General features: G+C 41.8%; 1 protein-coding gene across 4 annotated transcripts in view; it reads left to right on the top strand.

The window, feature by feature from the left end:
* Positions 1-829: 829 nt before the first annotated feature.
* The window catches only part of LOC147300643 (protein NLRC3-like), a 50,413-nt gene continuing 25,772 nt past the window's right edge, over positions 830-25,470 (top strand). The window contains exons 1-6 of one of the 4 annotated variants that reach the window (XM_086284988.1): positions 830-974; positions 2,862-2,924; positions 10,387-10,447; positions 11,054-11,106; positions 21,172-21,456; positions 22,287-24,063. In XM_086284988.1, coding sequence (XP_086141114.1) covers positions 11,058-11,106; positions 21,172-21,456; positions 22,287-24,063 — 2,111 coding nt within the window. In that variant the 5' untranslated portion in view covers positions 830-974; positions 2,862-2,924; positions 10,387-10,447; positions 11,054-11,057. The other 3 variants (XM_086284987.1, XM_086284989.1, XR_015127605.1) reach the window with 3 other exon arrangements.

Below are 25,470 nucleotides of genomic sequence, written 5' to 3' on the forward strand. Positions count from 1 at the left end.
GTGTTGGTTTGGCTCCTGCATAAAACAGTTTGCTCTCATATTTGACACTGACAGGAACAAAGAGTAAAAAACACGACAACCAAACTAAAAAAGAGAGACGAGTTAAAGCAGAAGATATTTTGTGTGTCAGAACATGTGATCCTCACCAAGAGAGAAAAGCTCTGATTATTGTTGCTGAACTGTGATGGTGAACAGTCTCCTCTGTTGATCCCAGTGTGACTGAAGTCCGTGTGATGAGTGAGGACTGAGCCTGTGTTGGTCGATCGTCTCTAAACAGGATGTGAAGCATCAGTTCAGTCGTATTAAAGCCCTGAATAAACAGTCCTTCTGGATCCACTGTCTGTGTTTGGCTCCTCATCTTCAAAGACTCAACACAAGATGTTGGTCACATCAACATAAAACACAGGATTTGCTGCAGATGTTGAAGTGTGTTCTCCATATGAGAGAAGCTGCTGATCGTGTTTGTATGTTAGCACCTGTAGGATCGATGAACAGCTCTGACTCAGTTCACTAACCAGGCTCAGGGGAATAACTGGGATATTTCCCCAACAGAGACGTCCTGCTGGGATCGTTTTCCTGCTCTACACTCTGGTGTTTCTGCTCAAAAAAACAACAAAATGAATTTCCATGAGCCTACAGATCGTGGACTTCTTTGAGAAACTTAAAGAAGACGCTTTTCTTTCCTTAGATTGAACTTAAACAAAGGATTTGAGGAGCAGAAAAGTTTTTAAAGAGAAATTAAACATATTAATAAATATTCTGATTATTTTACGTTATTTAGCTGTTTAGGTTATTTTTCTGTTTTCTGTCACACGTCTGCTCTCGAGTCGTTATCAACAGTGTATCAATGCATTCCTGTGGGTGGAGACAGAAACACACACCCAAAAAGAGCTCAGAGCAAGAATAAAAGAGGAGGAGACAGGATCAGAGTGGGACAGTGGAGCTTGTTGTTGGTGTCTCTGTGTGAAGAAACTGTAAGTTTGCTTTGTTTCCTCCTTTAACAGTTTGTTTGTTTCTGTGATGTTTGGACCTGATGTTCTCCATCACACCGACACTCTCTCTCCCCTCTGTTACATATGTGACAGAGGGGAGAGAGTCTCTCACTCAGAGAACCAAGGTTACAATGTAACCACACGTTCAGCTCTTGTGTTTGAATCCTCATGATTATAGATTATTGATTGGCTGGAATCAAACAGTTTGAAGAACATTTATTCGTGTGGTAGTTTCAGCTGCTGCTCACAAATCTGATAACAGGAACAAGTTAGTTCCACGAGGAAGACGTTCGTCTGGGCGCGTTGGCCTCGTCGGTCATGTGACCGTGTTACTGTTCGGGCTCAAACTGATACGAGTGGTTTAGCAGGTGTGACAGGACGATGCTGCACAGCCTCATTGTTCAGGTGTGAGTCAGACTCTGAGTCTTTATACAGTCCTGTTTAACAACATGTTGTTCCTGTTGATGTGTCACAGAGATCAGCTGTGCTAAACTCTGCTGCGTGCAGCTACTAGTTTCTCTAGTTTGGTGATGGAAACGTCAATGAGACTGTTTCCATCACCAAACATCACGAGGAACACCTCTGAGTCTGATTCTGACTCTGTGCATAAAACCACAAATATCCCTTCATGTCTGTTCATCTGATTCTGTAATGTGAGAAACTTTGATGTCTGAATTTTGAATCATTAATCATTAAAGTCCAGACTCGTAATTCTTAGAGGTTGGACTCAGCAGACGCTCCATAACACAACATCATCACAGTCCTTCAGTTATGATTTCATATGATTGAGTTTTGAGTGTTACAGTGATGTGTTTTCATGTTGTTGCAGGTCTCTGAGTGTCAGTGAAACCTGTCAGTTAAAACGAAGATCTTTCACTTCATTTCCCTCACTGCGTTTCTAGACCTGATTTTCTGATTTTCATGCGCTCACTTCCTGTGTTGTGACATGTTAATTATCCTGAGTGCGCACTGGGCAGGGAGACTCCGCCTCCATTAAAACCAACTAGATGTGGAAGTAGTGACGTTTTAGTTTAGTGCAGACGTGAGAGATGAGTGTCGTTACATTACTGTTCATTTTCTGTTACAGCGTTTATTGTCCACACGTGTGATCAGACAGGATTATTTCAACGATCTCATGTTTATTTTATCCTCCTGTAACTTTATGAAGAGCTAAACTGTCAGCACTAGTTAGTCCTTATAAGAACTGTTTGTGAGCTAAGAATCAACAATGACAAAGACTGTGAGTGTCATGCAGTGACTCCTCAGAATTAGGCTGATTTTTAAGTTTTGTGTCAATCAAAGCTAGAAGCTGGTGTAGCGTTGAGCTTTATTGTTGATTAATTAAAAAAATATATGTAAAAGAAAAAAGGACTAGATGTGTTTTCTGTCTTTAGAAAAAGGTAAAATTGGTTATATTTTGTTGGGCTAATTCTGACCAATCGTGACAGTCCAGAACTTTTCCCTGCTGCTGTATCCTGTAACAATCAGTGTTGGGACTAACGTGTTCGTAAATAACGCGTTAGGTGTGATGATAACGCCAACTGATTTTAGTTTTATGATTCCTGGCTCCCATCTATGAGGTTTCTCATGTTTGTAAAAGTTACCTCATCATCCTCAGAGTCATCCTCCTCAACTGGCTGCTACTTTATGAAAACCATGTGTAACACCTGCACATGTGTTTGAAAAAACAAACGCTTTGATTTTGACACCCCAAGAAAATCTTCCTAGATCTGCACGTGTTCAGAGTAAGAGCAGAATAAACAGCAGCAGAAGCTGATTGATGAACAGCTGAATGACATATCAGCTGTAGCTGCAGCATCTGCACAGAGTTTGATTGGCTAACGCTGATTTGTTTGTTTTTTTAAACAGGACAGCAGAGAGAGAGAGGAGGAGATGAAGAGTGCAGCAGATTGATGAGACAGTGAAGAAGAGGTGAGCATCTGACAGAGCAGAGCCAGTTTAAAGGAGCCTCACAAGCTCACACATGACAGCTTCATCAACATGGAGCTCTGAGTGTTTATTAAAGGATCATTGGACGCTCTGACACAGCTGACTGCAGCCTTTAGCTGTGAGCACACAGTGTCTCCATGAGCCTACAGATCGTGGACTTCTTTGAGAAACTTAAAGAAGACGCTTTTCTTTCCTTAGATTGAACTTAAACAAAGGATTTGAGGAGCAGAAAAGTTTTTAAAGAGAAATTAAACATATTAATAAATATTCTGTTTATTTTACGTTATTTAGGTGTTTAGGTTATTTTTCTGTTTTCTGTCACACGTCTGCTCTCGAGTCGTTATCAACAGTGTATCAATGCATTCCTGTGGGTGGAGACAGAAACACACACCCAAAAAGAGCTCAGAGCAAGAATAAAAGAGGAGGAGACAGGATCAGAGTGGGACAGTGGAGCTTGTTGTTGGTGTCTCTGTGTGAAGAAACTGTAAGTTTGCTTTGTTTCCTCCTTTAACAGTTTGTTTGTTTCTGTGATGTTTGGACCTGATGTTCTCCATCACACCGACACTCTCTCTCCCCTCTGTTCCATATGTGACAGAGGGGAGAGAGTCTCTCACTCAGAGAACCAAGGTTACAATGTAACCACACGTTCAGCTCTTGTGTTTGAATCCTCATGATTATAGATTATTGATTGGCTGGAATCAAACAGTTTGAAGAACATTTATTCGTGTGGCAGTTTCAGCTGCTGCTCACAAATCTGATAACAGGAACAAGTTAGTTCCACGAGGAAGACGTTCGTCTGGGCGCGTTGGCCTCGTCGGTCATGTGACCGTGTTACTGTTCGGGCTCAAACTGATACGAGTGGTTTAGCAGGTGTGACAGGACGATGCTGCACAGCCTCATTGTTCAGGTGTGAGTCAGACTCTGAGTCTTTATACAGTCCTGTTTAACAACATGTTGTTCCTGTTGATGTGTCACAGAGATCAGCTGTGCTAAACTCTGCTGCGTGCAGCTACTAGTTTCTCTAGTTTGGTGATGGAAACGTCGATGAGACTGTTTCCATCACCAAACATCACGAGGAACACCTCTGAGTCTGATTCTGACTCTGTGCATAAAACCACAATTATCCCTTCATGTCTGTTCATCTGATTCTGTAATGTGAGAAACTTTGATGTCTGAATTTTGTTCTATCATTAAAGGATGTTGGCTGCTGTGTTTGCACATGCTCAGTGTGACAGGATGTTGGCTGCTGTGTTTGCACATGCTCAGTGTGACAGGATGTTGGCTGCTGTGTTTGCACATGCTCAGTGTGACAGGATGTTGGCTGCTGTGTTTGCACATGCTCAGTGTGACAGGATGTTGGCTGCTGTGTTTGCACATGCTCAGTGTGACAGGATGGTGGCTGCTGTGTTTGCACATGCTCAGTTTGACAGGATGTTGGCTGCTGTGTTTGCACATGCTCAGTTTGACAGGATGTTGGCTGCTGTGTTTGCACATGCTCAGTGTGACAGGATGTTGGCTGCTCTATTTGCACATGCTCAGTGTGACAGGATGTTGGCTGCTGTGTTTGCACATGCTCAGTGTGACAGGATGTTGGCTGCTGTGAAAGCTGAATGCTCTGTGGTTAGAAGTGATGTCACACATTAGGATAACTGTGCTCGCTCTCTGTCAGAGTAACAGAGAGCGAGCAATTTGACCACATGACCCTCAGTACACAGCATGATGTGCGCTGTAAACAGGAAGTAGAGGAGCAGGACTGAGGTAAACCTCTGAGGGATCAAACTGAGACTGAGCTCCAGATGTTTCCACATGTTTCTGCTCTGCGTGTGTTTGATGATTATTTCAGGTATAGATGATGGAATATGGCCAGTCTGATGTGAGCCTGCTTCTCTGACAGCTCCTCACCTCTCTGTGCTGCCCCCTGCTGGCTCTGATCATTACTGACTGAGTCCTTGCTGCCACTTTATTAGGTACAGCTTGCTAACACAGGCTCAGACCTGCTTTGCCTTCAGAGCTGAGCCTTAAATCTTCATGGCTCAGATTCAGCAAAGTGCTGGAAACATCCCTCAGAGTCATGTGATCAGTGACGTCTGCTTTCAGCACTGACAGATAGACAGGATATATAATAATAATAATCAAATGCTGATTTTTTTTCAGCCCTTTGTCTGAATGCTAATCCAGCTGTGTGTGTTTGTAATGACAGTAAATAAATGTCAGACTTACAGCTCCTGCTTTACTGCATTAAAGTGATCAGATGAGTTCAGCACTTTGACATGGATGGTAGTGAAAGCAGGAAATGACAAATGTAGCACAGCAGCAGCGTTTAACAGAAACTCTGGGATGAACATCATTCATAGAACAGCTTCCAGCTTCTTTTGCTCGGCTACAGTTTGGATGGATTTGCATTTAAAGATGCAAGAAGACTAAAATGGTTAGGGTCAGGAGGTCAAAGGTCAGGGCTCCTGTGGGTCTGAGGGCGGCCTCACGCTGGAGAAGGATGAAGGAGTCTGACCTGAGCCAGTGTTTGACATGAACACATCAGCACTGCTGTCAGTGAGCCTAACGACAGCCGTTAGCATCATTTCAGTGTTTCAGTCATAAAAACACTTCCTGTCTCTGTGGTGGTTACAGTGACATCATGCAGTTTGTGCTTTGACCTCCAGAGGGCGACAAATCAGCACAGACAGAGAGCTCCATTCAAACTTTGCTGCCATCAGGAATAATTCTTCAAATATAATCATCAGTGTTTGAGCAGTTATGATATCAGGGACAATCTAGACATGTGTGACAATACTGAACATGTCACATGACACACCTCAAACATCATGTGATCCACTCTCAGTCTGCACTTTCATTCATGACTTCAACAGGTTGAAATGAGCTTTGAAGAAACATTCAGTGAAATAAATCTTTCATGGATTCATGTGAGCAGCAGATGAACTTTGTACCAACAACATCTTCAATAACAGAGTCTGAATGAAGCTCAGGTGTTGATGCTGCTCACTGATTGGACGCTTGGTTTCAGCTCTGCTCTCAGTCTTTACTGCACAGGTGAAGGTAGAAAGTGTGACTGGATCTATAGACTGGAAACAGAGAAACATGCTGAACATTTGAAGCTTTGCAGCAGAAATGTTCATGTTACAAATACAGCAGAGCTGATCTGGGATCAGTGTGTTCACACCTGCAGCTACAACAAGGTTTCATGTCTCCACACGTCAGCATGTGAACTTTACTCTGACTCAGTCTGAGCAGTCAGACGGCATATTTTTAAAGTTAACACATCAGCACACACAGAGCTGAGCCCCTCCCACCTGTGCTGAGTTTCAGGTGGAGCCCCGCCTCCTTCCAGGAAGCAGCTCACCTGTGTGTCCGTGTTTAGTGTCCAGGTGTGGAGTGGAGCTTGTTGTTGGTGTGAAGAAACTGTAAGTTTGCTTTGTTTCCTCCTTTAACAGTTTGTCTTTAGGAACTTTACTGTTTGTTCAGCTCGTGTTTGATTTCTTCACACAACAAACTGTGTGTGTTTGTATTTCCGGTCTCTCCATTAAAGTCAGTGTGTAATGTTTCCTGGCTAACATCAGCTGTGTGCAGCTTAGTTCAGCACAAATCTGCCGCTCCATAGTTCACGGTAACGGACTCACAGCTGGACCAACGAGGCCGAGTGTGTCCGCCACTCTGAGCTACGTTCGTGTTTGTGTACTTGTAGTTTGTACTTTGAGTTCACTCAGAGCCCACAGAGGACGCAGCGTACGTGATGACGTCACAGCCCTTTACCTCCTTTACTGTCACTGTGATTAATATTTACACACGAGACACCTGCAGAGCTCTGACGCTAAGCTAGCACACAGCATGCTAACGCTAAGGTAACGCTAAGCTAACGCTAAGCTAACACTAAGCTAACACTAAGCTAACACTAAGCTAACGCTAAGCTAGCCAAGAACCCAGAGTGATGTAAAGCTGAGTAAACACTGACCCCAGACCAGCACCGTGATAAAGTGAGCTGCTGCTGCTGAACTTGAACAGGTAACAAAGTGATGAGCAGTCAGGCTGCAGGTTTCTACCTGTTCATGTTTCTACAGTAGAATCACTTTGAAGTGTCTTTGTGCTGTTTCATCTTTGATTTGTGTTCATAAACACTCAGAGAAACATCACGTGACCTCATCAGGATCTGTGTTGGTGTGTGGGGCTGTACCTCAGCTTTATGTTGTTACATGCTCATTTGTTCATTTTAACATCAAAGTAATGTTATGAGGAGTAATGAAGTAACGTACTCCATTACTTTTAATTAAAGTGTTCTGTGTAATATGTGTAATAATGACTGTTTTGAGTAATGACCAACACTGATCACAACAAAGAGGAAATGCCTCCAACATGCACAAACATTTGAGCCACAACATGCAGTTAATGTGCACAAATGTCTTTGATATGCTGCTCAGTGATGGTGGTGACTGTCAGAGCAGAGCTACTGAGAATCAATAAGTAATATCAATGATGGGATCAGAATCACTAAATTCTTCTCATCCCTGTCAGTATCATACATGTGCTGTATAATGTGATAAATGTAGAGGTGCTGGCTGTTCTCTCACTCTGCTGTTTAGCTGTAAAGGACGCCTCCCTGCCTTTGTCTCATTCATGACCTTTAATAGTCTCTTCTAACATGCAGAGATCTGTATGATCTGTTTCATAGAGTCTAACCAGCCTGTACAGGTAACAACAACAGTCACTGCATCACTGACACACAAACGTCATCTCTGTCAATAACAACATTCATACATGGAATAAAAACACATCAGTGGATCATTGCTGGAGCTGATGTTTGTGCTCCTGGTGCAAAGGCTCTCAGTTTCCTCCTTGAAATAACATCAGTGGTGGGTCAGCGACATGCTTTCTTTCCCTCTCAGGTTTAAATATCTGGGACTCTCCACCGTTTGGTTTTAGAGCTGAAGAAGCTTCTCTGATGAAACGTCTTCCAGAAACTTAAAGACGTCTCTTTTCTCTCCAAGCTCCTTAGATCACATGACCTGGATGACTGAACCTACAGACACATTGACCTGGTTTCTAGGTAGAGCTGGGCGATAGAACGATAACGATATGTATCGCGATATAACTTTTTCTCGATAGAAAAATTAAACTATTGCGATAGACCTCGCCGCTCTTGTCCTCTTAAAAAAAAAAAAAAAAAAAGGTCAGCCAATCCAAACTAAGTAGCCGCACGTGTGTTTGTTTGGGAAGCAGCCAGCGCGTAATGGAGGAAATGAGTGTGCCGACTAGAAAAATCAACCGAGCGTGACCGAAGAGAAAACAGATGATGGTTCCAACGCCGGAGAGATTGTCGAACGGAAGAGCCATAGAAGTTCCGTAGTGTGAAGGTATTTCGGCTATTTCAAGTCTGACAAAAAACAGTAGCGTGCACTGTAAATGTGCCGAAAGCAAGTCTGGAAATACAATAAACTGGTGCATGCGTCACACTGTGCGCCACGTTATTGTTTCGGTGAAATGAATTTCTACAATACTGTTAATTCTACTCTCTGCAGTGTTTAAATGCTTACATATACACACAGTTACTGTCCGTCCACACATACGACTCGGTTCTGCTTCTATGCCCCAGCTTTGTTTACTTTTTCCCACCGAGGCTTCTAGACTTCTGATTGGCCAACATTTCTGCACGGTTAGGAATCTAGCGCCACCTGCTGCTTTGGCATGTTCATAGCAGCGTTTTCCTTCATTTCTGCCTTTATGTGTGGACGGGATTATTTTTTAAAACGAAAACGGAAAATCTCCGTTTTCAAAAATACCCGTGTACGTGTGGACGTAGCCTCAGTCTCTGACTGGAAGCGCTAATTCGTCATTCGGCTTTTGTCAGACTAAAGTAACTGTTAAAACTGTTTGAAAAGCTCAGCTATACAACAAGGAGAGATTGAGAATTTCCTTTTAGTTCTCAGTTTCTTTGATATTGACAAAAGTTAGTCAGTTTTGTCTGTTCTTCTGTAAAACAAACTAAGATTTATTTTTAGAATTAATATTTTGTTTCTAAGTGGAATTGACAATTTAGTCTGTTTCGTTTGTTCTATTTTGAAACTTAAACGCTTTAGCGGCTGCCTTTTGTGTAGTTTGCAATATTTGCCTTTATTTATCTGAAAAAGTCTCATGTTCCTTAAGTACATCTACCCTGTTGAACTTATTATGGGAAATAAATATTTAAATAAAAACAAGCTGCTGATTATTTCACATTTTACTTGTGAGCAACGGCACATTTAAATCTTACAAATATAGTTATTTGGCTGATATCGTGATAGATATCGTTATCGCCTGAAATGAAAAAAACATATCGTGATATGAAAAAATCTCATATCGCCCAGCTCTACTTTAAAGGTGATCGTTTAGGACTTCAGCAATAATACAGACAGCAATGTTGTTAGCAGTAAAACAGCTTTATTGGGAATTAACTTAAAAAACAAACAAACATCTGTCTCCTATTTTCTGTCACACAGGAAAGAAGCATCAATATCTGATGAGAAGACTTATTTATTTCTTTTTGGGGGTTTTTTCAACAGGAGAAGAATATCTAACAAGTTGATTTGTTCACATCTTAATTTTTAAGTGACATGTGCATTTTGAGTTTATACACTCTGTATATAAGGCGACAGTTTCCTTTTGCAGTATTTTTGTGTGGAGTGTTTTTCTATTTCTTAACAAAAAGGGAACAAAGGTGTTTAAGTTCACCTAGGATGATTTGTCTTAACTTTCACATGGTCTTACTGAGGTGATGTGAATTGAAACATGCATTTTTTTTTGGCGGTGAGGGAGGGATGTGCTGGAAAAGTTTGAAAAGGGACCTTGAAAGTGCTTAAGAAGTGCTTGAATTTGACCCTGAAAAAGGCATATGAACCCTGATCATTATCATTAGCCTGTGTAAGTCCTGAGTGTCCTCCAGTTCAGTGTCTTTGTCAGTCCTACATGTGTCGTTTCTGTTCAGCTGGTCTTCCAGTCAGTCATCCATCTCAGACTCTGTCATTCTGTCATAAACACCAGCCTTCACCACCTGTGAGTCCTGCGTTTGGGTCCTCTCTTCTCCACATCCACACTGCGATGCTGTGACATATACAGTACATAAAATCAAAATTCACGTTTTATGCAACTAAAGTGTTTCATTATGTAGGCTACAGAACATAATTCAGTTATAGACGATATATGAAACATGTATACTTACTGCATTTGAATCATTTAAACCATATGTGATATAAACACCTGCACGTGTGTTTGAAAAAACAAACGCTTTGATTTTGACACCCCAAGAAAATCTTCCTAGATCTGCACGTGTTCAGAGTAAGAGCCGAATAAACAGCAGCAGAAGCTGATTGATGAACAGCTGAATGACATATCAGCTGTAGCTGCAGCATCTGCACAGAGTTTGATTGGCTAACGCTGATTTGTTTGTTTTTTTAAACAGGACAGCAGAGAGAGAGGAGGAGATGAAGAGTGCAGCAGATTGATGAAACAGTGAAGAAGAGGTGAGCATCTGACAGAGCAGAGCCAGTTTAAAGGAGCCTCACAAGCTCACACATGACAGCTTCATCAACATGGAGCTCTGAGTGTTTATTAAAGGATCATTGGACGCTCTGACACAGCTGACTGCAGCCTTTAGCTGTGAGCACACAGTGTCTCACATTTACATTCACTTCCCTGTCAAACTCAGTAACTTTAAACAGCTGCTGTTATCAGGTGAAGATAGCAAAGCTTTCAGGGCTGAGCCCCAGTGTTTCAGGATAATGGCCCCAGAGACCACAGTCACATATGTGGGGAAGGATTTTAAGTTTAAAACTTCCTTTAAGCACTAACAGCAGAGACGCACAAAGTCGCAGACAGGGAACAAAGTATTTTAGGTTTGTATTGTCAGATTATTTAATCATTATACTGAACAAATATGTGAAAAAGTAAAAACCTCTATTATGACGAGGTTATCACTACATTCACATGTCGTCGATGTGTTCTTTCACACAGATCAGTTTCAGTGTGTGTGGCCCGTACACTAAACCATGACACAAATTCATATGATGTGACACCCAGACTGTGTTCACTGTTTCTTTTGGTAAAATCATCTTCTCGTGTTTTTATAGAAAGATGATGGAAGAACCTAAAGAACAGCCAGCCAAAGCAGCTCCATCAGCAGGTAGGAGATCAGTGCTTTGTATGATGAGACGTATGGATGTATAGACTTCAGGCAGATTCTTTTTTGTAACTGTGATAAGTACATAAAATTCACGAGTTGTAACCTGTCCTAATCTTTGCCTTAATCTTTCTGTGGGACATTAATATAACATGAGAACTTCCAGTCTAAGGAGTTTGGCAGAGAAACAACTGGACTTTTTTGTACTTTGAACCCACATATGAGGTTAAAACGATGCCACCTTAAAATGAAACTGAAAAAATATTGAAACTGAAACAAATGTATTGAAAGTGAAATGATAGTGAAAAAACATAAATATAGAAATTTAAAGAAAAACTCACTGTTCATGTGGTTTACACACTTACATCGTTTTTTTCCACGTACAGTTATTTTTTCAGCTTCAATTAGTTGGCACTGCTTCGGCATCTGAGGAGCTTGAGGAGCGGGGCTTCAGAGCCACATATATGAGCCATATATGTTTGCGCACATTATATTGCTGACCAGTGACTGTAGAAATCATGGACGACCTAATATCTGCAGCAGCCGCAGTCATGAAGAAACTTGCGTATCTCTGAACGGCACATAGAGCGGGGACGCTGAGAGGAGGTCCAGCGTTTACCGACTGTTTCAAACTGACAGACTCAGGTGTTCTTCAGTGTCTGCCTGACAGAAGGACCTGAGAGCCGCCAGAATATTTTTGGTAAGTGAAAGGTGTTTGTAAGCTAATCTGTAGCTAACATCCTTAGCTAGCTAGCTAAGATGGGCACTCAGCTATCGGCAAAACTTGTTTTGTAAAGTTTGTTTAGCTAACCCGTGCAGGTGAACGAAATGAACAGAAACGCACCGGGCTGCTCAGTCAGTAACTAACCACAGTTACTGTACTTTTATTATGAGTATTACACTGTAAGAGCAACAGGCTGCACTCTGCTGCAGCTCCTGTGCAGAGCTGATTATTAAATATGTGCAAACAGCAGCATGTTTTCACTCTTTTGCCACATCTGTAAGGATATTAACACATATTTTAAAAAAGGCTTGCACTTCAGTAACCCCTCATTAATCATTAATTACAGATTAAATAGCAAAGCCTAATATTTATGTACTCAAACCAAATACTTCTGCTTGGCAGCTTAAGTTAAAATGTGTGTTTCATTTTTCCTCGGATTACATTTTTAGCACTGACTCTGTGTATTGTTTTTACTAAGTTTGTTTCAAATATTCAGGTTAAATAAAACAGTCTGAATCATTCTTATTGAGGTAAGTTCACAAAGTTACATGTGCAGTACAGCTTACATCCTTTGAGAGGGAAAAAAGCATTAATATTTGTTATGATACCTCTGTATGTTGGTGACCACGGTGCAGCAGCAGACTGAACCAGGACTGAAACCTGCTCCGTCTGCTCATGTATGCAGATTCACATTCACAAAGCACCAACAACTCAAAGGTTAACATTATATTGGAAAATCTGTTGGTATATACGGCTTTAAGAAATAAACAGCTCGTATGTGAGCAGAGCTGAAGAACTAAAGAAATGTAAGAGAAGAACTTCAGATCCTGGGTGTGTGAGGACAGAAGGATCAGCTCTATTTCAGATTTGAGATAAACTTTATATTTCAGTTTGTGATGGTTCAGTTCTCTTTGTGATTACAGGAGCTGCCCTCAGATTCAGACCTCAACACCACCCAGTGACAGCAGACAGATCATCCAACATGTTCACATGTTAACTGCAGAATGAACTGATGCAAACAGTACAAAGGTTAAAGCACCACATGTGCTGTAGTGAAAGCTGCAGCTGTTTTATTGATAAAAACAAAGTCAAAAGGATTAATCACCCCTGTATCATATGAATGTTGGGTTTTTCTCTGTATCTGTTATTGTACGATCTACTGTACAATATAAAGCACCTTCAGGTGACTGTTGTTGTGATTTGGCGCTATATGAATAAAATTGAATTAAATTGAAATGTAACTGTGTCACTATATATCAGCATTAACAGGACCTCAGCTTGGTGTTTCACAAAGCTGCTGATCTCAGACCTGCACAGCTTCCGTTTTAAACACTGAATGTACTCAGCTGCATGAAGAGCACGTTTGAGTTTCTCTGACACAATTAAATAAAAACTGATGAAGGTCAAAGGTCGTCACTTGTATGTCGAACTACAGACTTGTCATCTGGAATTCTTTCACAGTTTGCAAATTTGCAAATAGTGTGTTATTTACCATAAAGTGATTCAGAGTCATTCATACCAGAGTAACCAGAGAGGATCATATATTTTTAAATATATAACTATCCACAGGACTGAATATAATATCTCTAAGTAAAAGTCCAGAGACTCTGAGGATTATCCAAGTATTTATAACATTACACAAAGCAAAGTTCTCCATCACACAACGCTCAAAAAGAGATTTCTACGCCGAGTATGCATCATTCTCGGACTCCTCTCATACTGCCAATAAACTCTTCCAGCTCCTCCTCCCCTCCAGGAGGCGCTACAGGAGCCTTCAGACTAAAACCAGCAGGTTTAGGAACAGCTTCTTCCCCACAGCTGTCACCCTACTGAACTCAGTCCCCGCTGAGCCTTTCCATCCACACTCACCTAACCCTTCTACACTCCTCCTCCCAGTGACCATGATCCTTTCATTATCAACATTCACCACGTTGGTTACTGCTGTAGTTTTAGGACACTGACATGGTGTAGTCTCTGTTATAGTGCCTACACTGTTATAGTCTGTTCAGAGAGCTTCGCTTCCACTACTGTAGATATTTTCATAGCACTCTGTAGATCTGTTTACCTCACAGTGCTTCATCTTTATATATGTATATTTGTTCATAGTATACCTGTATACTTGCCCGTCTGCAGAGGTGGGTAGTAACGAGTTACATTTACTCCGTTATATTTACTTGAGTAAGTTTTTGGAAAAAAAAATTTACTTTTAAAGTACCCTTTTTGCACGATACTTTTTACTTTTACTTGAGTACATTTGTGAAGAAGAAACGGTACTTTTACTCTGCTACATTTCCAAAATTTGACTCGTTACTTTTTAAAAAATAATTAGTTTAACACATTAGATAACATGCCGCCAGTGGAGTTTCCGGTAACTTTTTTACCAATCAGATGTGGCCATGCAGTCACATGACCAGCTTGAAACTGTGGCGGGCCCAAGCGTTTCAAAGTAGCGGACACACGGAAAGAAGACACACATGAAAACATGGCAAAGCCAGTTGTCTACGCTAGAGCTGAAGAGGATGAACAGCATTTTCCTCACATACAAAGAATGTTTCGCTTAAAGGCAAGGCAAGGCAAATTTATTTGTATAGCACAATTCAACAACAAGGTGATTCAAAGTGCTTTACAGAGACATTAGAAACCAAAACAAATAAAAAGCATGATTTAAAATTGATTAAAACAAGCAAACAAACAAACAAACAAACAAACAAACAAACAAAACAGTATATAAAATCAAAACAGATAAAATCAGAACAGTAGATAAAATCAGTAGTTAAATGTAAGTTTTGAAATTTAAGCTTAAAAGTGTGGATTTGGTGCTTTATTCAAATGCAGCTGAGAACAGGTGAGTCTTCAACCTGGATTTAAATAAACTGAGTGTTTCAGCTGATCTGAGGCTTTCTGGGAGTTTGTTCCAGATATAAGGAGCATAAAAGCTGAATGCAACTTCTCCGTGTCTGGTTCTGACTCTGGGAACTGATAAAAGACCGGATCCAGATGACCTGAGGGATCTGGAAGGTTCATACTGGGTCAGGAGGTCACTGATGTATTTTGGTCCTAAACCATTCAGAGCTTTATAGACCAGCATCAGAACTTTAAAGTCTATTTCTCTGACGGACAGGCAGCCAGTGTAAAGACCTCAGAGCTGGACTGATGTGGTCCACTTTTTTGGTCTTAGTGAGGACTCGAGCAGCAGAGTTCTGAATGAGCTGTAGTTGTCTGACTGATTTTTTAGGTAGACCTGTAAAGATGCTGTTACAGTAATCAAGCCTACTAAAGATGAATGCATGGACTAGTTTTTCCAGGTCCTGTTGAGACATCAGATCTTTTATCCTTGAAATATTCTTGAGGCGATAGTAAGCTGACTTTGTTATTGTCTTAATGTGTTTTTCTAAGTTTAGGTCTGCATCCATCACTACACCCAAATGTCTCGCCTGGTTTGTGGTTTTTAGATGTATAGATTGAAGTTCTCTGGTGACCTGTAATCGTTTTTCTTTGGCGCCAAAGACTATTACCTCAGTTTTGTTTTTGTTTAGCTGGAGAAAATTGTACGGGGCCTTGGTCTCCTGGTGACATTGTGATATATATTTGTGTGTCATCTGCATAGCTACGACAGTTTATTTTGTTGTTCTTTATAATCTGTGCCAGTGGGAGCATGTAAATGTTAAACAGAAAGGGTCCCAAGATGGAACCTTGGGGAACTCCACATGTGATACTTGTCTGCTCAGATGTGAAGTTACCTATTGATACAAAGTATTTCCTGTTTTCTAAGTATGTTTTGAACCAGTTTAGTACAGTTCCTGAAAGACCTGCCCAGTTCTCCAGTCGTTTGAGTAATATGTTGTGGTCAACTGTATCAAATGCTGCACTGAGATCCAGTAAAACTAAAACTGACATTTTTCCACTGTCTGTATTCAGACATATGTCATTAAACACTTTGGTCAGAGCGGTTTCAGTGCTGTGGTTCTGTCTAAAACCTGACTGGAAGGCATCGTAGTAGTTATTCTGTTTTAAGAAGTAACTGAGCTGTTGAGAAACTGCTTTTTCAATGATCTTACTTAAAAATGAGAGATTTGAGATCGGCCTGTAGTTGTTCATTTGTGTCTTGTCAAGATTGTCCTTTTTCAGTATAGGTTTGATTACAGCAGTTTTTAGTGATTCTGGAAACACACCTGATAATAAAGAAAAGTTGACGATCTGTAACAGGTCTGACTCTAAAGTCTTTGAGACCTTTTTGAAAAAACTTGTTGGCAGGACATCTAAACAGCAGGAGGAGGAGTTCAGTTGACCTAAGATGTCCTCCAGGTCTTTGCTGTTAATAGGTTGAAACTGTTTCATGGTGTTTAAACAGTTTTTTGGTGGACACAGTACATATCCTGGATCTGCTGTTGATGTACCAATTGCTTGTCTAATTTTTTGGATTTTTTCTGTGAAGAATTTGGCAAAGTCATTGCAGGCCATGGTCGAATGAAGTTCAGCTGCCACTGACACAGGAGGGTTTGTTAGCCTGTCAACTGTAGAAAATAAGACCCGAGCATTATGGCTGTTTTTAGTGATGATGTCAGAGAAGTAGGACCTCCTTGCACTCCTCAGTTGTAAATTAAAATTGTGACGTTTCTCTTTATAGATGTCATAGTGAACCTGCTCAGCTTTCCTACACTCTCTTTTTTCATTTTTCACCAGTGTGGAGTTTCTCCATGGAGACTTTTTCCTTCCAGAGATAACCTTCACCTTAATGGGAGCAATAGTGTCCATTACATTTAACATGTTAGCATTGAAGCTATTGACGAGCTCATTGACTGACCCTCTGGACAGGTCAGGTGTTAATGGGAAGACCTGGTAAAAAATTGCACTACTGTGTTCAGTTATACACCGTTTTGTGATCACTGTTGTTGATATATTTGTGTGGGCTGAGATTTTACTTTCAAAGAAAACACAGTAATGATCAGACAGGCCCACATCAGACACAGTAACCTTTGAAATGCTCAGGCCTTTGGAGATCAGTAGGTCAAGAGTGTGTCCTCTATTATGTGTGGCCTCTGTTACATGCTGAGTCAGCCCAAAGTTGCCCAGAGTGTTACTCAGGTCTTTAGTCCCTTTGTCCTGAGGGTTGTCCACATGGATGTTAAAATCCCCAGCAATAATTACACAGTCAAAATCAACACAGATCACAGACAGCAGTTCACTGAGGTCATTAAAAAAGTCTGTGCAGTATTTGGGAGGCCTGTAAACATTAAGAAACACAACTTTGGATGGGGCCTTCAGCTGTAAAGCCACATATTCAAAAGACTGAAAACTTCCAGGAGATAGCTGCTTACATTGAAATGATTCATTAAATAAGACAGCAACCCCTCCTCCTCTCCTGCTCACCCTGGCCTCACTGATAAAACTGTAGTTAGGAGGGGTCGTCTCGATGAGAACAGCTCCACTGTTACTTTGGTCCAACCAAGTTTCAGTTAGAAACATAAAATCAAGGCTGTGCTCAGTGATTAAATCATTAATTAAAAATGTTTTCCCAGCTAAAGATCTAACGTTTAATAAAGCCAACTTAAGTGTTTTAGAGGTATTACTTGTCCCCTCGTGTTTGGGAGCAGTCTGTGGCACACAAGGTATGTTTACTATGTTTAAAGATCTTTTAGAGTGCAGCTCTCTGTGTTTTGACCAGGCCACATGTCTCCTGTCACCTAAAAGTACAGAGATTTTAAAACCTTCTAGTAAACAGGGTCCCAGCTTCTCCTGGGAAAAGTCACCACTGCCATAATCCTCGCAGCCCGGACCCTAAACACATCAGACTGTGGAGACAAAGCATGAAGGTGGTAAGGAGGAACTAAGGGGGGCGAGGCTGGGCAATGTGACTTCGATTGCTCTGATGAGGGCGGGGCTCGATGGCGAACCTTTGGCCGCTCTGGTGGGGGGTTTATGGGGGACAAAAAGGGATTGGGACGGGGGGTAGATCTGAGCCCAGCATTGACCCGCTCCATCATCTCCTCAGTGAATTTCAGGTGTGGGGAGGAGGGAGAAAGGGAGGGGGAGGAGGGTGATGGCCTGTCAGGGGTTTGGGGGACTGGGGAAGGTCGTGGTCCCTTGTCCTGGTCGTTGGTGTTGTTGAGAGAGTTGGAGGCAAATAGGGACCCCTCTTCTTGCCTTAGATGTCTCTCCTTTCTGAGGCTCTTCCCGGGTGGGGGCAGATGGAGCTCCTCCTCAAGGTTTCTGCTGGGCTTTGTCTGTTCTTGGAGTACTGTTTGTTCCTCTTTATGAGATAACTCCTCGTTTATCTCAGCCTTGGCACCAAGCACATATGGATGACGTATGGAATAAAACAAGTTGGAGGTGAACAGTTTCACCCCTGACTTGTTAAAATTAAATCCATTTGCTTTAAACAGATGCCTGCGTTCCCAAAAAATATTAAAGTTGTTGATAAAATGCACCGAGTGGTCAGTACATGCTGATATAAGCCATTTATTCAGTGTAAACAACCTGCTGAATCTCTCGTCTCCTCCTCTGACCGGCGGTACAGGTCCACTGATGAATACAGCTGCATTCAGAGAGTTTACAGTATTTAGTAATCCAGTAAAGTCCCGTTTCAGAACCTCCGACTGTTGTTTGGACACATCGTTTGACCCTGTATGCAGAACAATGTTTGTCACAGTTGGATATTCATCTGCAATTTGAAGAATTCTCTCCTTCAGGTTGTTGACCATATCCTTAGGAAAGCAGAGGACTTTAGTGTTCTTACCGCACATCCTTTGTACATCCTTTACGGCAGAGTCACCCACAATCAGAGTTTCAGGCCTAGCCGTTAGCTTTCCCTGTGGTCTTTTACTTTTCAACAGATTTTCAGACCTTACTTCGCTGCTTTTAGATGGATGGTTGTCCGATATAGATCCAGGGTCCTTTGATAGTGGAGCAAATCTGTTGTGCAGTTTCACATTCAGTTGTTTTGGAGGTTTGTTGTTAACCTTCCTATTCACTGTTGTCCAGTCCTGTTTCCTCTCGTATACAGGGGTAGAAGAGCTTCTCTGTCTCGTAGGAAGTGAAGGCCAGTCGGTTTCAGAGATTTCAGCTCGCTGTGCTCTGCCCGTGATACGTCCTCCGCCTTCCAGGAGACATGATTTATGTCTTGGTTTTGCACCAAGACAGTCCAAGGGGGGATTATCACTTGAGGATTTATAATAATGCACAGAGTCTACTTTCTTGGTCATGTTATCTGTGCTCCTTAGCTGTGTACTAGCTTGCTCATCGCTATTGTTTTGAATCAAAGGCAAGGTTGTTTCATTTCCACACAGTCCATTTACCTCCACGTTTACTTCTAAGCGATGAATTTTTGTCTCCAGTACTGCAATCTTCTGCAGGAGGCTGTGGTAGTCATCTGTGGATAGGGAAGGCATCTTGTTGCTAGTTAGCCTAGCGGTTAGCACCTTTCCAGGCTATTGGGGCTGTTCGGTGCCCAGACACTGTAATCAGGCTTCAGCTGTGTCTAGGCCACAGACACACGGAGCGCTGAGGATAAGGTAACTATAAAAATGTTGCTGTTTCTGTTAAGAACACTTTAGTCCTAATGATCTATAAGTGTCCAGAAGCTATCGCAGGTAAGCTCACACGGAAAAAAGGGAAAAAATCAGCATAAAAATCAATAAAAGAAGAAAAGCATTTAAGGAGCAAACAGATGACGCGTCCACACTCGCAAAAGATACCATTGGGTAAAAGCAGCACAAAAGAGCAGCTATGTCTTCAGTGAGAGCCAAAACAAACCAACTTTTCAGCGTGAAACAACTCAGTTCATGTAACCTGAGGAAACTGTAAGTTTTCTCTAAATATCTTTTAGCTGTGGTTAGCTGGATGTCAGTCTTATGTTACAGACGCTGTGTCGAGCTTGAGCTGCGAGTCATATTTTCGGCGCTACATTGTAGTGAGATAAGTTTGTGGGTATTTTGTGCAGCTTCAGCTGTCCTTTTAACTGCTCGCTGGTTAGCTAGCGTGAGCTATAAGCTAACAGCTAGCATGGTTAATGACGCTAGAGTTCCACGCACATGCAAACAGCTCGTCTCTACTGCTTTAACTGTTAAAACAGAAGACAATACTGCAGCTGACAGGGTTTATTATGTGAAACAGCAGCTTGTTTAGTTTAAACAGTCTGCATTAAGCTGGGCAAACACTGTGCGATTTTTTTTTTTCCAGTCGCGTTATTCAGCTCCTGCTCAAACTGTACAATTAAATCGCAGAGGTTAGAAGTTCATAGGTCACGATGCAGGGTCTCACACTATATGGCCTGATGCTCTGATGCGACCCGAGTGCTCAAACTGTGCCTTCATAACATGAAGCTTATCATACAAAATCTGTCCCTCGCTCTCCCTCTCTCTGTCTTACAGACACACACACCATCAACTTTGCTAAATTACTAATGAAAAACATTGACCAGGCAGCTGTGATTGAGTAGCAATGTCCATCCAACTCTTTTCATGGTTGTTGTAGTCATAATAATTTTGTGAGGCCACATTGAAAAGTGTTGGATACAGAAGCGTAGTACGGAAGCGTAGAGCCGCAACCCAGGCAAAAGAAAAATAGAGCTATGTCACATTATAACGTGAAAAGTTTATTATTATAGTATACTATTGTTCTAACAATATTAGATATAGTTCTAACAATATACTTTTCATGTTTGTACAATATACTATCATTTAGGTACAATATACCTATTACAATATACATAATTCTCACGTTCGTACTTGCACTCGTTCTTATTTTAAACTTAATCTGGAATGCAGGATATGAATGACAAGATTTTGTTTTTCATATTTTTCATTATTTTTCAGTTTCAATTTTTTCTTCAGTTTCATTTTAAGCTGGCATCATTTTAACCCTACACACCCTAAAATTTAGTATTTGTTGATGAGATGTTGAAGTGTTAATTGAACAAAGTTAGAATACAGTGGAACCCCGACTTACGAAATTAATCCGTTCCCGAGGGTCTTTCGTAAGTCGAAAATTTTCTTAAGTCGAAACAGCCATTGCACCTTTTGAGTGAGGTGATGCTAAACGATAGGCTAATTGCTAACTAGAACAACAATATGTCGTTCAAGTGGAACAGCGAAGCACGAGTACGGAAGCCAAGGGGTTGTCACATGATTCGGAAGGCCTTGTGGGCATTGTAGGCTCAGCCAATCAGAGCCAGCGGATTTCGTTACACCGGCATTTTGCCGTACCATGGGCAGAAATATTGCCGTTCATTGCCTTCGTAACTTGAATTTTTTGTTAAATGGGGTATTCGTAAGTCGGGGTTCCACTGTATTTTTCACATGATTTCGACTGAGAAGCATGTTTATGTCTCTTTCTTCTTCCTGTAGAGGAGGAGCTTGCCAGGGTACGGTCAGCCTTTGTCTGGAGGGTAACAATAGAAATCCTTAAACTGCTCCTTGAGGCCCTTGTAAGTGATGGTATCTTAAATAAGTTGGAGGAAGAATCGATACTGGAGGGGAACCCACTCAGAGCAGACAAGGCACGCAGCTTGATCGACACAGTGAGGAAAAAAGGAGACAAAGCATGCAAGATAACAATCAAGCATCTTCAGATCAAAGATCCTTCTCTTTTCTCTCAGCTGCGTTTGAACTCTGATCCATCTGCTCAACAAGGTGAGGTCATGCATCAGATACCATGAATAAAAATGGTCACCTTGCAGTTTGTTGAGATGTGAAAGTGAAACCTCAGAATTCATTGTAAGAAAAAGGAGAGGGCAAGAACGTCATTCTACGACGAATGTTTGGATTTGTTACATGCCTGCAAATGTATTTTCTAAACTACATGGAGGAATTTTGATGATCGTCATAAACGTGTGAAACTACTTGGATCTAATGTGATCTGTATTTAATTAAACACAAGTGTTCTTTACTTTTAAAAACCATGCAAACTGATTGCCTTAAAAAAGAAAAGTCAGAGTGTTTCTCTAACAAGAGGACACTCTTTAAGCATCGGTCATTTGACTTAAATGTTTAATGAAAAAAATGCCACATTTACATATAATAAAGCAAATTGTGGCCAGAAAGGGTTTACATTATCTTTTGCCATTGTAAATTACGAGAAGAATTAAATGTGAATTACTGAATCTCTCTCAGATGCGTCTTTAAATAACATAGCAGTGGGGAACGTTATGACACTTCAATGTTGTTATTTTTGGTTACAAAGTTTGGAGAAGAGGCACAGAAAGCAGAAACCTGTTTAGCCTGCACATGTTGGCATCAGGTACATATGAAAAGCTGCAAAGCAATGCAGATGTGGAGGTTCAAAACATTTAACGTGGCTGTTTTCAGGAAATACATTTAGGAATTCCTGAAGCCCCTTTTTGATTTCTGGTAGAATGAGTATATTAAAAACTTGATAGGTTAAATAAAGGCCAAAGTACATCACATAGCTCCTTCAGACCAGATTTGTATTTTTCCTTCTTTTTTTCCTTTTTTTGATTCAGATGCTCTTCAGAAGTGTCAGCCTAAACTCAAGTCTCTCTTAAAGAAGAAGTTCCAGTGTGTGTTTGAGGGCATCGCTAAAGCAGGAAACCCAACCCTTCTGAATCAGATCTACACAGAGCTCTACATCACAGAGGGAGGGACTGCAGAGGTCAATGATGAACATGAGGTCAGACAGATTGAAACAGCATCCAGGAAACCACACAGACCTGAAACAACAATCAGACATGAAGACATCTTTAAAGACTCACCCAAAAGACAGGACCTGATCAGAACAGTGCTGACAAAGGGAGTGGCTGGCATTGGGAAAACAGTCTTAACACAGAAATACAGCCTGGACTGGGCTGAAGACAAAGCCAACCAGGACATCCAGTTCATATTTCCATTCACTTTCAGAGAGCTGAATGTGCTGAAAGAGGAAAAGTTCAGCTTGGTGGGACTTGTTCATCACTTCTTTACTGAAACCAAAGAAGCAGGAATCTGCAGCTTTGAAGACTTCCAGGTTGTGTTCATCTTTGATGGTCTGGATGAGTGTCGAGGTCCTCTGGACTTCAACAACACTAAGAGTGTGACTGATATTACGATGCCCACCACAGTTGATGTACTTCTCACAAGCCTGATCAGGGGGACGCTTCTTCCCTATGCTCACGTCTGGATAACCACACGACCTGCAGCAGCAGACCAGATCCCCCCTGAGTATGTTCACAGGGTGACAGAGGTCAGGGGGTTCACTGACCCACAGAAGGAGGAGTACTTCAGGAACCGATTCAGAGATGAGGAGCAGGCCAGCAGGATCATCTCCCACATCAAGAAAGCTCGAAGCCTCCACATCATGTGCCACATCCCAGTCTTCTGCTGGATCACTGCTACAGTTCTGGAGGATGTGCTGGAAACCAGAGAGGGAGGACAGCTGCCCAACACCCTGACTGAGATGTACATCCACTTCCTGGTGGTTCAGGCCAAAGTGAAGAAGGTCAAGTATAATAGAGGACGCGCAACAGATCCACACTGGAGTCCAGAGAGCAGGAAGATGATTGAGTCTCTGGGAAAACTGGCTTTTGATCAGCTGCAGAAAGGAAACCTGATCTTCTATGAATCAGACCTGACAGAGTGTGGCATCGATATCAGAGCAGCCTCAGTGTACTCAGGAGTGTTCACACAGATCTTTAAAGAGGAGAGAGGACTGTACCAGGACAAGGTGTTCTGCTTCATCCATCTGAGTGTTCAGGAGTTTCTGGCTGCTCTTCATGTCCATCTGACCTTCATCAACTCTGGACTCAATCTGCTGGAACAACAACAAACAACCTCCTGGTGGTTTAAACCATCTCTCCACCAGAGTGCTGTGAACAAGGCCTTAGAGAGTCCAAATGGACACCTGGACTTGTTCCTCCGCTTCCTCCTGGGTCTTTCATTGCAGACCAATCAGAGTCTCCTACGAGGTCTGCTGACACAAACAGGAAGAAGTTCACAGACCAATCAGGAAACAGTCCACTACATCAAGGAGAAGCTCAGTGAGGATCTGTCTGCAGAGAAAAGCATCAATCTGTTCCACTGTCTGAATGAACTGAATGATCGTTCTCTAGTGGAGGAGATCCAACAGTCCCTGAGATCAGGAAGTCTCTCCACAGATGAACTGTCTCCTGCTCAGTGGTCAGCTCTGGTCTTCATCTTACTGTCATCAGAAGAAGATCTGGATGAGTTTGACCTGAAGAAATACTCTGCTTCAGAGGAGGCTCTTCTGAGGCTGCTGCCAGTGGTCAAAGCCTCCAACAAAGCTCTGTAAGTAAACATGAACTCATCGCTTCATTCTTAAAATCATGGGAAATAAATCAGAGGTGCTCAGTTCAAAGAACACTACCATTTTAGAAAAATTAAAAAATAGTCACTAAAATAGTCATGATACTTTAAATATTTCTCTCCAGCAGGACATGTCAGCATTTCTGAAATATTTTTGTCTTCAACTCGAATCAAAGCACAATCCAGATCCAGCCTATAAGAACATGAGCTCTGATCCTTCAGCCCCTCTGACAGGTTTATTATCCTCAAGTTGTTCACTTGTCTCCAACAACCAGGAGTCTAGCTCTGTTTTTTAAAGCAAATACTTGAGCTACCAGACTGCACCTACATCGTTTTCAGATGTTCTTATTTTAAGGTCTGGTTTGTGTCTCATCTTTATTGCAATCCCCCATGTCTCTCTGTTTTTCAAATATAAATCTGTTACCTCGGTGTGGCCAGAACAACATGGTGAACCCAAAATACAGACAAAGGTGAAGGAACTGAACATTACTAGACGTCAAGGCTTTATTTACACACAGGAACTTGACACTTGGAATTTTTTAACATGAACTGTGAACTATGGTGGAAGTCAAGCACTTGAAGCTGTGAGCATGAAGTGGGCTCTATGGTAGGTTTCCGGAAATGGGTCTTGGTTGATGGTAATCTGAGTCACTGTAACAGAGGTAGAGCAGCATCAGAAAGATCACTGGTGGAGGTTACAGTAAGTGAACGAGGTTATCTTCAATGTCTTATTTGGGGTTTCTGTAGCTCAGGAGGTAAAGCTGGTCTGATCTGACCTACTGATCAGAAGGTTGGTGGTTCGATCCCTGGCTCCTCCAGTCTGCATGTCAAGTATCCTTGGGCAAGATACTAACCCCAACTTGCTCTCCGATGCATCCATCAGAGTATGAATGTGCGTGAATGTACTTAGAAAGCACTAAGTTCAGATAAAGTGTTTGTGAGGATGGGTGTGATTGGGTGGATGTGGCATGTTGTATAGAGCGCTTTGAGTACTCCGGGAGAGTAGAAAAACGCTATATAAGAATCAGTCCATTTACCATTTACTTGTCAGCAGTCGGAAAGCAACTTGGGGAAGGCAGGTGGTGAGGTCTGGGTGAGTACTTGTTAGCTTTGAATCCAGGCAAAGTGGTCCAGTAAGTCTAAGAGACGAAAGGCATTAATGTGGCTGTGAGTGAATCAAGAAGACCAGCATCCAGGAAAACGTGACTGAACTGCAAGGGTGAGTAGATGATCCGAGGATTAGGAGGTTAGCAGAGTTATTGGGAGTGCTGATGTTATATTCAGCCTAGTAGATTACTGTCAGGTGTGGACAATGGACAGGCTGACCAGGCTTCACCCAAAGGCAGAAACCAGAGTCTAGTGGGAAACCACCGCCGCTCACACAGACCA

The sequence above is a fragment of the Aulonocara sp. 'chitande type north' Nkhata Bay genome, unplaced genomic scaffold, assembly GCF_057382095.1.
Source record: "Aulonocara sp. 'chitande type north' Nkhata Bay isolate Kocher_YH1m ecotype deep benthic unplaced genomic scaffold, A_spYH_male_GT1.1 unmapped_scaffold_20, whole genome shotgun sequence".
NCBI classification, from domain to species: Eukaryota; Metazoa; Chordata; class Actinopteri; order Cichliformes; family Cichlidae; genus Aulonocara; species Aulonocara sp. 'chitande type north' Nkhata Bay.